Source organism: Cervus elaphus, chromosome 4, assembly GCF_910594005.1.
Source record: "Cervus elaphus chromosome 4, mCerEla1.1, whole genome shotgun sequence".
NCBI classification, from domain to species: Eukaryota; Metazoa; Chordata; class Mammalia; order Artiodactyla; family Cervidae; genus Cervus; species Cervus elaphus.
In genome coordinates, this window is record NC_057818.1 from 11,800,919 (window position 1) to 11,814,238 (window position 13,320).

General features: G+C 44.8%; 1 protein-coding gene across 1 annotated transcript; it reads left to right on the forward strand.

The window, feature by feature from the left end:
• The first annotated feature begins 8,584 nt into the window (after window positions 1-8,584).
• HSBP1 (heat shock factor binding protein 1) lies at window positions 8,585-13,092 on the forward strand. The gene is made up of 4 exons (XM_043898159.1): window positions 8,585-8,739; window positions 9,282-9,348; window positions 9,893-10,013; window positions 11,571-13,092. The coding sequence occupies exons 1-3, from the start codon at window positions 8,695-8,697 to the stop codon at window positions 10,009-10,011; spliced, it is 231 nt and encodes a 76-aa protein (XP_043754094.1). The 5' UTR covers window positions 8,585-8,694; the 3' UTR covers window positions 10,012-10,013; window positions 11,571-13,092.
• Window positions 13,093-13,320: the final 228 nt, after the last annotated feature.

Sequence of the window (13,320 nt, forward strand, 5' to 3'; positions counted from 1 at the left end):
TGAGAAGTAATTGATTTTTATTCTGTGAGCATGCGAACATAAGACGGAGGTTAGTGCTTGTACCAAGGTTATCTTCTTGTCCATATGCTGTAACTGAACCATCAAAGCTCACGCCAAATTTTTCTAGCAGATAAACTAGTGACAGCCTGTGGCTTTTTCTTAGCGCTTGACACGAGCTAGGGTCAGGTAAGTGTCTTAGCATATTTTAATGCAGTTGCTCACTAGAGGTTTTAACCACACTTGCGCACACGCAGGTGCGCACACGCTTTCTTATGCAATCTCTGTTTGCACCTGTGCTTTTCATTTTGCCTTCATAGGAACTAGAAGTCATATGTTGTCTTTACTGCAGTGAAATTATGCAGATAGAGTTCCATAGATTGTGTTTGTTTCTATAGTAAATCTTTTCGAAGCATATAGAATGCAGAGATTTTTTTTTTTTCATTAAAATAAATGGGTTTGGTGGTTAAAACTGCTGGACGGTAGCTCTTCTCTGATTTCTATGTTGGTGTCTAATGTCACGGACGCTGGGTCTTGCCCAGTGTGAGTTCACACTTCTGGCTGGCCGTTTGGGTCCCCCGACATCAAACGGGTGAGTGGGAAAGCCAGCAGTCCTGGACGAGGGCACAGAGAAGCCTCAGGGGCAGGGGCTCCAAGCCTGCAGTCACACTTGACCAGGCTTCCTCCTCTGGCTTCACAGGACGCAGCCTCATGTCTCCCCGGTGGACTGCGCTCCCCTCTTCTGCAAGGCAGAGGGGAGGGCTCACCGCCGAGCACATCCAGCAGCATCCCCAGAGGCCAGGCGGTCAGCAGCCTGGCTCACAGGCTCGCTAACTAGGCATCAGGAAGCTCGCCTCATCCTGAGCCCTCCCTGGGGAGGAAGACAGACGTCGAGTGACCGTCCACTCAAGTGTAAGATTTGCCCTTGCCTCTCAAGCCCACAGGCTCTCCGGCACTTTACAAATCACACCGGTAGCTCAACTTAGCTTAGAACACTGAGAAATCAGAGTAGAGGGCTTACTTCGTGAACAAGCAGGATACGCCTTAATTTCCCCTATTTAAGTATATTCCCTGTCCCCACGATCCTCATCAAGACAGAGATATTTCTGTCACGTTGCTCTTTTGAATCCCTTCAAAAACAACAACAAAACAGACCAATTCTTAGGCACCAAAACGGTACCATTTCCTGAATCATAGGGTGTATACTGGAAAGCAAAGGCAGAATCAAAATGTTATTTCATAATTATGAATGTATTTTATTTCAGTCTAGGTTACTGGAAAAAAAAAAGTCAAGTGAGAGCCAGAAATTGCTTTCCCATTACCAAGCACAAGACCGTGAGGGTTTTATTTTCACTGAATGAAGTCGCACCTTCTCCATTTTTTAATTAGTGTATTAACCTATTAACCATCTCAGTTAATTAAAAATTACATTTTCTCCCCATTTTACACATGATTAATTGTTTCAGATGGTTTGTTCTAACAGGAACATGCAAACATTTTCTAATTTCGATGCAAGTTACCTTCGATGCTGCCAGTTCTCTCCCAACGGACATCGTTCAGGTAGATGTACCTGCCCTGGCTCTCTGCCAGCACCTGCCAATCTGAACATCATAACAAAATAAACCCAGCTACATTTCATGGTAGGTGTGAAATCAGAGACCTCAGTGATCCAAAAGTTAACTCCTGTCCTCCCAAGTACCAAACCAACTCACTACCAAACTGACTGAGCCGGGTGGAGAGCTGAGCGGGGGGTGTTGTGTGGGATCTTTAAGAGCTTGCACTGTACTTGGCTATAGACAAATTCTAAAGGGTCTCCAAGCATTTTCTGATTTTCTAAGTAGAGCGCACTAATCTAGCCACGTGTAGCTGACTTAAGCAGGAATCATCGGGTAAATCACACCAGGGAGAGAAAAGTCACAAGAGAAAGGTGAGCGTTGAGAAAGAAGAAACGACCTTTTCTATTTAACTACTAAATAATAGAAACGACAGTAATAATGGTGGTGGTGATAGTGACGATGATGATGGTGACAATGGTGATGTAGCTGCACTTTTCATAAAGAGGATGCAACCCATCTTATCTGGCTGTTGAGACTCGGAAGATTTGGGACGTCTTGTAATCCTATGATAATGGGCTTTCATAATTGTTGGTCTATAGCAATCAAGAATTCCTTTGCTATGTAAAATGCATTACCCTTATTTTGTTTCCTTTTGCTACTGGATTAGCCCACTGCTGAAAAATTTCTCTACTTTTGACTGTGTTTGGCTCAATAGTAAAGAATCCGCCTACCAATGCAAGAGACGTAGGTTCCACCCCTAGATCAGGAAGATCCCCTGGAGAAGGGAATGGCAACCCAATCCAGTATTCTTGCCTGGGAAATCCCATGAACAGGGGAGCCTGGCGGGCTACAGTCCATGAGGTCGCAAAAGAGGTGGACACGACTGAGTGGCTAAACAACAACAATGTAAAAGCATATACAAAATCTGTAGAGACAGGAAAAATGGTGGGACTAGATGTGTGAACAAGGATTTCAGATAGGAACTTAATTCTATAAATTAAGAATGAGTCTATGATTTAAACAAATCATTTAGATAGTCATCCAACTGGAGAGGCAGAAAAGCTTCTTCCTGCCGTGCACACTGCATCACGATCAGAACAGGAATCATTGGAGGGTTGCTGAACTTGCTAAGCTTTTGAAATTTTGTTTGGTCCCAAGTCACTCAGTTGTGTCTGACTCTATCTGACACAACAGGCTCCTCTATCCATGGAATTCTCCAGGCAAGAATACTGGAGTGGCTGCCATTCCCCTCTCCACAGGATCTTCCCAAAGCAGAGATCGAATCCAGGTCTCCTACATTGGCAGGCAGATTCTTTACCCTCTGAGCCAGTCCCAAGTGCTTGCTGGGCGGTAGGGATGCAGTGAGAAGCACTGGGTGTAGTAAAACCATAGTAATTTTCACTACAAAGCTCTGAAGTCTTTGAGAAAGTGGTTCATAGAAGTCCTATAAATATATGCTGAATTCTCCATTTTCTGCTACTTTTTAAAGCTTTTCCTTTATAAAATTAGTCATTCTTTATAATATACATGCATTCAGATTACTAAAGGGTTTAAAATGAAGGCTATATGAAAAATTTTTGCATTGTCATGCACTCATGTCAATCCTGTTCTGGTGTTAAATATTGTTTATTTCCCACAAGATAAAATTTTTCAGAAATTTTAAGTGAATTTTTTCATAGACATTTAAAAGTGATAAAAGTTTATTATTTAAAACATTTTCATTTGACTGAAGATACTGTACCTTTGGGCCCTAGTTGCTGACTTGCTTATAGTCTCTGGGCTATAAATTAATGTTTGATTTACTGTGTAGTTGCCATGAAATTTTAACTTGTTTGTGAAACAGTCAAATAAAAGTGATCTGAGATTTTTAATGTGTGCGCTTGGGCTTAGACTGGCTTTAGTACAGTTTAAACACAGTGACAGAGCAAAGGTATATTTTTTCAAATGGTGCTCTGGTTGGCCTATGATATTTAATGACCAAAGTAAAACCAACTGCTGCCTACCTGCCTAATAATTAACTCTTTTCCTATCTTCTTTTATAACAGTCAAATCCTTCAGACTTGGAAAAAAATATATATATGACTGGTAGGTAGGTAAGTAGGTAGATAGAGAGAGGTAGAAAGATACAGAGTGAAATAGAGAGATACCCAGGTACAGGAAGATGTCAAGAAGATGACTTAATTCAGATTTTAAACAAAAAGGGGAAGGGGAGGATGCTAATACTTGGAAAGAGCCTCCTATGGTGAGATATTTTACATTATTTGTGTGTATTTGCATATTATGTTATACATATTGTTATACATTATGTTATTACATTTATATGTAATATATAACTGTATATTACATAGATAATTTATATAATTCAAGGAACAGTGAAACAGAGATTATCCCCACTGTATAGATGAGGAAACTCCACTGACATAGTTAACACTGTCTTAACCAGGTCTCACTCCTTTGTCGTTCGGCTGCTCGGTTATGTCTGACTCTTTGCGACCCCATGTACTGCATCACGCCAGGCTTCCCTGTCCTTCACTATCTGCTGGAGTTTGTTCAAACTCCTAGTAAGTGTACGTGTGACTCCAACACTGATCTTTTCCTGCTTATCCTAAGCCAGTATCACCCGTTATGTCGCCATGAATCAACGGAACCAAGTTTGTATCATTACACGCAACGCGTGAAATTGATGATGACAAAGCCACTGAATAATGACAAGATCAGTGAAGCACACCAAAACCAAACTTGTAAGTCAAGAATCGCTAAGACACATTTTTTCCTCCCTAGGCAGTCTGTCCGCAGGAAATTGCTAGTTTTGGTAAACAAACAGGAAATTGGTTTCTTGTCAGGCAATCACAGTGACACTAATTTGGAAAACTGCCACAGTGAACATGAGAAACATCAACCAGCACGTCAAACCAAAAGCAAAACAATGGGAGGTGGATCGGGATGCCACCGGTGACACCATTCTTCCCATGAAAGCAGTTTTCTGCTCTTTTGAGAACGCAACCTCAAAGAGACCCTCCCAAGTCAAAGTCATCAGGGGCTCTCCCCAGGGCGCACTCCAGGGATGCTAGCAAAACTTGATGTCACATGGGAATCCCTGCCAGGAAGACTGGTCCTGGGGCAAAGGTGTTTGAAAGTTAAATTTGTCAGAACTAAATTAAGTTTTTGTTTCTCTCCATAACAAACCCTGCCTTTGGTGTTCCTCCTCTGATCCACCGAGAATGGACCTGGAATCCCTGCCCTGCCCCTTCCTCGCACCAGCAAGGCAGCATCTTCTCTGCTCAGGATTACTGAAGGCTTGTTCTATACAAAATGGGTATCCAGCACCTGCAGAAATCCCCAACCGTCCTGGTTGTGATTTATCCCCCAGGAGAAGGGATGTGTTCCTCTGATTCAGCAGCATTTCCCAAAGTGTGTAATGACAAAATACTTAAAGCAAGCACTACCTCTCTATCTCTGCTTCCCCGCCTTCTCTTAGGGCCGAAGTTTCTGAAACTGTCATCCTGCGGGAGCAACCTCATGGTTTAAGGACATCCATCTCCCACCTCCCCTAACCGGACCACACTGAGATGCCACTCATGCGGTCAGTTACAGCCATAGCGTGAAACTGTATGCCTTTAAATTTGTGATTTTTACTTAAGTCAATGTATTTTAAATGAAAATTGTGCCTACTATGAATACAAAACCAGCATCACTCGGGATATATTCAAGTGATGATCGAAATAAATACAAAGCAAAATGGCAGAAAGAGAGGCTCCAGTCCACACGCCCTCCCCCAGAAACATCAATTTAACAACCACTCACAGATTAGAACACCTTTATGGAAGCCCAGGAGTACACCTGAGATGTTCCAGCACCTCAGTGGAGCCAAAAAAAAAAAAACAAAACTGAAAAAGATGCCTTTCTCAGAGGAATCTGAAAAAGGGCAAGAAGAACAGTTTCACTTTACTGCATCACCCATCCTCCAAGGCAGCCCAGCTCAGAGCCAAGAGACTCCTTGGTCCACAGTTTCTCCTTTGGGAAAGCAAACTGAGTCTCTGCTCCCCCCACCTTTGCAGGACGTTGCCCAAAAGGCCACTGTGTCTGTTCTGCCAAGAACACAGAGGCAATCTGCACAACTGAATATAGTCTGAGCCAGCTAGAAGCTGAGAGGAAGTGGCCCAGGGCTTATAGCACTGAGGAATCTCAACAGCTAGCCACAGATCCTGCTACCTGGCCAGTCTCCACCATGAGTCTGCTCACAAACAATATGGAGGCTCCTCAAAAAAATTAAAAATAGGACTACCACATGATCCAGTGGTCCCACTACTAAATATTTATTCAAAGGAATTAAAATCAGGATCTGGAAGAGATGTCTGCACTCTCAGCTTCACTGCAGCGTTATTTACAACAGCCAAGGGGTGGAGCCAAAAGACCCTGATGCTGGGAAAGATTGAGGGCAGGAAGAGAAGGGGGTGGCAGAGGATGAGATGGTTGGATGGCATCACTTGATGGACATGAGTTTAAGCAAAGTCCAGGAGTTGGTGTTGGACCTGGAAGCTTGGCTCGCTGCAGTCCATGGGGTCACAAAGAGTCAGACATGATTTAGAGAGTGAACAACAACAAAGGTGTGCAGACAACCTAACTGTCCGCTGATGAATGAGTGAATAAAGAAAATGTGGTGTATATGCACAATGCAATATCATGCAGCCTTTAAAAAGAAGGAAACCCTGCCATTTGTGACACCATGGATGGACCTGGAGCTTATTTTACTAAGCAAAATAAGCCAGACGCGGAAAGACAAATAATATTTGACCTCACTTGTAGGTGGGATGTAAAATAGTTCAATTCACAGAAGCAGAGAGCAGAATGGTGGTTGCCAGGGGCTGGAGGGGGTGGAAAGGGAGAGATGTTGGTCAAAAGGTACAAAGTTTCAGTTAAACAGGATAAACAAGCTCTGGAGATCCACTAGAGAATAGTGCTCATAGCCACAATACTGTATACTTAAAATTTACCACAGGGTATTCATTACATTTAGTGTTCTTTACCACACATTTAAAAAAACAATATTACTACTTTATAACACAATATAAAGTATATTTTATTTAATTATATAAAATGTATTACCTATGTTATAGTACATATATTTAATATTTATTAATAGCATATGTTAGTGTATCAAGAAAACTTTGGGGGGGTGACAGATATTTCTGGTTCTGATGGGGACAATTACTTCATCAGCTCAGTTCAGTCGCTCAGTCGTGTCCAACTCTTTGCGACCCCATGGACTGCAGCAGGCCAGGCTTCCCTGACTTCATAGGCACATACTTACCCCCAAACCCATAGAGGTCACTTCCGCCTCTGAGGGAGAAAGGGCTGAAGTGATACAGGTGCGGATGGAGGGACATGTGTAGGTCAGGAGGGAGGTTCTGACAATAGTCTCTGTTTTCACTGCAAAGTAGAATAGTTAGTCATCCTCTGAGAACCAGGGGATGACGCTCAGTGTCTAGAGAGACTGGAAAGGTTTGGAACGTCCACTAAAGGCTGCAGCCAGTGCAGCCCGGGCCACCGGAAGGCCGGGGCACTACAGCCTGAAGCTGCTGCGGGGCATCGTCAGAAGGGACCTGAAACTCACCTGCACTCGGTGACCTGGAGACCCCGGTGCACACAGCTCAGAGCAGGCTTAGGTCCTAACAGCCGATGTGGGTGCCAAGTCGGGAAGGAAAGAACCAATGACAAGTTCTCTCGAAGGCCCGCCCTGCGGTGATCACTCCTCCCCTGTTCAACCAACACGACACCTCACTGCAGTTGTAGACAGGTAAGCATCAGTCCTGCTTGGTGCAAGTCGGGGAACTGAGGATCCAGAAACAAGGCCCGGCCTGAAGCAAAGCGCAAGCGTGAAAATAAACCCAAACCATCTCGAAAGAGGAAAGGAGAATTACTTCAGTCACTCTGTTAAATTAAGAAATAGTTTTTTTTTTTAAAAATGCAAAGAGGAGATAAGATACTTAAACAGAAACGAGCGTTGTTCAAAACCAAAGTTTTAAAGGTTAACTGCTAGTGCCTCACACTTAATAGTTTTGTTAAGAGAACAATATTCAGTTAAGTTTGGTGTGTCAACCCCGCAAGGTAAGTACATCAGCCATGATGATAAATTCGTGGAGCTTTTGCATAAAGCAGCTGTTTAAAAGATGTTGACCTCCACACAGAGAAAGTATGTCGTCTTCCTGCCTAAGTGCAAAAGAAGAAAAGCCACCACTGAAAAAGTGTCAAATTTTCTGGCTGTTTTGAAATTTTCAGTCGCGATAGAAAGGTCTCAAAGCCTCCTGCCACCTAAGAAACACACACCAAACAAAACTCCAGATCCAAGTGCTAAACCATGTTAGTGAGGTGATAAGAAAAGGGCTGAGGGGTCCCAGCTAACCGATCATGTTTCTTGACTTGGGGGTGGTCACAGGAGTGTGAGAACTTTGTAAAACATCGTCTAGGATTTTTGAACTAATCCAGAATGTATGTTCCACTTAAAAGTGAAAATTTAAAAAAAAAAGTGAAAATCAACCTGCCCCACCAGCCCGGCATCTCCACTCGACCCTCGTGGGGAGAAGGAAAAACACTGTGTCGAGGGCGTAACCAGGACGTCAGCTGGGCACCGGCGAGTGGTGGGCGCGCCCCTCATCCCTGGGACCTCAGTATTACCTCCAAGGCACCTGACCCCTTCTCCCTTCTCGGGGTTTGTGGGGTTTTGTTGGAGGACAGGCGGCGACACAGGTCTAGGCTCGGCACCTCTCGGGAGCTCAAAGAAAGCCAGCGCAGCCTTTAACGACGGCCTAGGAAGAAGCCAGGGGCACTTTTCCAAACGTTAGCTTCACAGCACGTTCGTTTCACCTCTTTCCTCCCGGGGCGGGGCCAGGAGGGGGAGTGGTGGGAGCGATGGGGTGGGCGTGGCTTATGGGAAGTGCTGGGCGGGGCCTCGCCTCGGAACGGAAGCGCACAGCGACAGGCCCTTCCGGCGCGTGACGCGAACTACGACTCCCAGAATGCCCAGTGGTCCCGTGAAACTGGCCTCGGTCGTCGCGAGAAGTAGCCGCTGGGGCGTCTGCGCGAACAAACGGAAGTATAGGTGAAGGTCTGAGGCAGCACCGCCAAGCTGGGCACCGGGGAGATGGCTGAGACTGACCCCAAGACCGTTCAGGATCTCACCTCAGTGGTAAGGGGCAGCTGTATGAGACGCGCCCGAGGCCGCTGCAACCCCGGGCGACTCCTGCGAGACCCACGGACCGAGGCGCCCTCTCCGCGGCCGCGCGGGGCGGGTCTCTGGAGGCCCCGTTTCTGAAGGCTTTGCGGCCGCGGCCCCCCTACCTTGACTGCCCCGGGTCGCTGTCTATAGACCCCTCACCTGCTGACGCGCCCGGGTCCCCCGGCCCCTCCCCATTCACTCTCGGTGACCCCCGGACCCCGCAGCTCCCATCCCCAACCCTCCGCCCCGCGCGCTGCACCCCAAACCCACCAAGGCAGCGGGTCCAGAAGGGAGGGGGCGTCACCAGCCCCTCCCACCCCACCCCCGCCCCAAGTCTTATTCGCCAGTTGGGGAAACTGAAAGCCGGACAGGGAAATTGAAGGCCAGGGAGCTGCGAAGAATTGGGGCTGAACCCGGGGTTCTTGGTCTCCCCAAGGGACCAGAGTTCTACCCTGATCCCGTGACGGCGTCTCCGAGGTAAGCGTGGGGTGTTGTGTTTTGTCGTTTCACAGGTGCAGACACTCCTGCAACAGATGCAAGATAAATTTCAGACCATGTCCGACCAGATCATTGGAAGAAATATCCTTTATTTGTAGTCAGTCTCTAATGGGTCATTGGATTCCATTTTTCCAGATAGTAGTGGCGATAAATGGGTAGTTTGCAGGTCAACTTCCACTTGTCATTTATCAGATTTTTTGTGTGTTTGTTTTAGTGAGCTTAGGTGTGCACTTCCTGAGACGTACTGTGCAGAGATCTAGGGATACAGCTGACTAGATCCCTGGCAGCGAGGAACTTGCAGTCTATCGATAATATTGTCTAGAGTAGTTGACTGTGAGCTAAGCATTTCATGTGTAGATCTCCCGTGATCCTCACCATCACCTGACGAACAGGTTGTAGCAGATAAAGAGTCGGGAATCTTAGAAAAGTGAAAGAACTTGCCCAGGTCCTTTCACAAGAATAATGGCAGGGCTGGGGTGTGCTCTAAGCCAGATTCTGACACTGTCCAAAGGAAATTAGGAAAGCACTTTGATTAGGCCGCTGTGTTGAAGGCGCTAGTCTGCAGGGACCTGGGGGAGAAGGCTAGGAAGTGGAAGCTCTGGTGCCTTGTCTTTAACTTCCCCACTTGATGACATGAGCAGTCGCATTGATGACCTGGAGAAGAACATAGCAGACCTCATGACGCAGGCCGGGGTGGAAGAGCTGGATGGTGAAAACAAGATCCCGGCCACACAGAAGAGCTGAAGGTGAGCGGAGGGAGGGGCAGGACCCTGGTACAGGTCTCTGTGACTCTGATGTAGGTGGGCTTCCTCTCAGTCTGTCCTCAGCCATGAACCAGCAAGCATCCCCTTGTTTTTGCCCCTGGGAACTCCAGGCTCTGAATTTTTCATGCCAAACTAATTCCTTATGAGGAGTATATTTTTCCTGTTTTTATCAGTGAAACCTAGATTACCATTAAGTAATATTAGATAACACTGAGTTTATACCAGTACAGCCAAAACAAAAAAGTATATTTTGTTGGCCTGAAAATTCGAATCACTGGCAGATCTTCCAATGACTTTTTTGGGGGTTTTTGTTTGTTTAAGAGAACACCCACTTTGCCACCTTTGTAAATGCCGTAAGTTCTAGGGATTCTCTTTCAGGAACAGCCCCTGCACGAGGTAAGTGCCAGGACAATAACTGATTATGTCTGACTTAGATGACCTTAACTATGGCGATGTTCACCCTTCATCCTAGAGTTGATTTAAATTTCCATGGGAAAAAAAAATAAAAATAAAAATAAATTTCCATGGGAGAGACTAATAATCAAAAATAGCAGTTAAAGCAAGATAGCTAGACACATAGATGACTGCTTTCATCTCACCATAGTGGATTCCTTCATGGTAAGCCTTTTCTAGAGTGTGGCATTTACCTCATTACAACCCAGAAGTCATTTTTAAACTCTCTTTGCACTTTTAGCATTTTGTTATTGTTGTCAGTCGCTGAGTTGTGTCCGACTCTTTTGCAACTGCTTGGACTGTAGCCCACCAGGCTCCTCTGTCCATGGGATTTCCCACCCAAGAATACTGGAGTGAGTTGCCATTTCCTTCTGCAGGGGAACTTCCTGAGCCAGGGATTCCTGCATTGCAGGCAGATTCTTTACTGCTGAGCCTCCTGGGAAGCCCTTTAGCATTTTAATTTCCTGTAAAAAAAATGAAGTTTACTGTGAATGTTTAGGTAACTAGAGTACCAAGCAGAATATACAGGAAAAGACACCAAATTCTTTTTTTATTTTCTGAGCATATCCTGGCTAGACCAAATTAGAGGTAACTATAAAATAAAGGTTGCTTTGAAGTCCAAGAAAATAAAGGTTTGAGAGGTAAAAAATAATTTACTGTTATCTTAATAGTAGATAGGGTTGATGCACTATGTGAGTAAATCACAAAGTTGTTTTTGTGGTTGTCACCTTGATTCCTTGTAGACTTGGGCAATGTCCTTCCTGTCTTAGGAGCTCCTCCAGGTCTCATGTCATCCAGCTGTCAAAAACCCCATCAAGTGAATGAGAACACCCTCTCAAGAACTGCAGGATTGAAGAATTTCAAGTGACGAGCGTAATGCTAAAAAGGGAGTGGGAGTAGGAAACAGTCACAATAGACTTTTTTATAAAGGTTTTATTGTAGTTTTGCTAGGATTTTATGCAGACAAAATACATTTAGTTCAAATGAGGATTCTGAAAGGATTTTTTGTTACTAATTCTATGTATTATTTTTATTTGTCCTTATATAGAATGAATAGCACATTGATGGCTTTTCCTTTTTCAACAGGTTGCTTGTCTTCGCTGGAATCTGGAACACCTTTTTACAAGCCAAGAGGAGACAGATGGCTTTTTCAACTAACTACTATGTGTAGACAGGTTTTATATTATAAAGTGTGCATTCTTCTTACCACATACTATAGAGTTAGTTTATGGAGTGACTTCCCTCCCCTGCCCCCCATGTTTCCTAAACATGGTGACTTCACATCTTGGACCTTGGTCAGTTGTGCTATTAAACACTAAAACTTTGGCAGTTCCTGCATACAGTTGTTCAACTTTCTAGTGTATTTTCGTGAGGTTATTTTTTTTTTCTGTCATTCCCTTTGTAGTAGTTGCTGTTTGATAGAAGTTGCTGTGTGATTTTTCTATTAGACATAGAGTAAACTCTTGGTTATAATTAGATTTTGTGAAGTAAGGCGTTTATAGTTAAGGTTCTTTGATTCTCAGAGTGAACCATTGAGTGAACACCAAATAGTGTGTTGGTGATACTTTTCAAGTGGTTAAAAACATTTAAAATTGTGTATTCGGAATATCTGGCACTACTGTGTCGCCAAAACTCAGAATTGAACCACGATCTTATATCTGAGTCCCTGAGGCCAGATGCCACAGTAACTTAGAGTGACCACTGCCACTTTAGTGTTAGAATTTTTAAATATGGAAAATAACAGAGTTGCCTGATGTGATAAGGCTTTCAGTAGTTAGAATTTTGCATGAGATTTGAATTCTTCAGTCAGACCCTACACTGTCCATTCACAGTCGTTACCATAGGAAATCTGGCAGGATTGTACAACTCAGTTACTCCCATCTTCTGAGCTACTGGCCAGTAAAAGAAACAGAAAAGGAAAACAGACCATGTTAAGCCCACACCAGTTGTTTGGCTAGAAGGTGATAAATAACTTGTAGTAGGCTTGAGTTTTTCAGAAACACTGCTGCTTTATACTGTTCCTTCCTGAATTCAAGCAGAGCAGTGGCTTTATTCCTGATGATGCTGCTCAGCTGAGTGTGTCAGGAGTTTTGATCCTGGAGGCAGTGTTGATGGGAAGGGGAACCACGTGACTGTCGCAGCAGGGTGATTTTGTAGAGAAAATGGAAGAAGTTGAGGAATGAAATAGTGTTATGGAGAGGAAAGCCCGTAGTCAACACAGTATGATTTTTTTAAAGTTTCCTATGTCACCAGTCTTAATTGTTTGTATTGCAAATGTATAATAAGATTAAGGAATAATGTGTCCTGTTTATAAAGTATCTGGGGAGCACAAAGGGTTCAGTTTCTTCTGGACAAGATGGATTCCCCGCTGTTAGCCCCGAGCTGCAGAAAGCCCTTCACTGGGCTGGTGGGTCCTGCTGTGGGTTTGGCCCTGAAAGCCCAGAGCGCGCTGGGGCAGGACAGGAGCTCATGCAGGTGCTTCCAAGCCTGGGAGACGGCAAGTGGGCAGTCGGGCATGAGGAGCTGGCTTCCTTAAGTAACAGGAAGTTTTCAGAGGAAACTCCCCTGACCAAAAATACCTGCCATGAATAAAGGTGCCTGAAATCCTGCTGTTGATACTTCCTTTTGTGTCACAAATGACTGGTTTTCCAAGTTTTCATACCATTTTCAGGTGATCGGCTAGAACCTCTGGAAAGGTTCAGTACCAACAGCCAAAGTGGGTACGGACAGGAGGTGCTGGGGAGACTGTGCTGCCAGAAGGGAAGGCTAGGCTCGCAGCCACGACAAGGGAGAGTGAGCATCGTTGCTATGGGGACAGAGTCCAACAGACAACGTA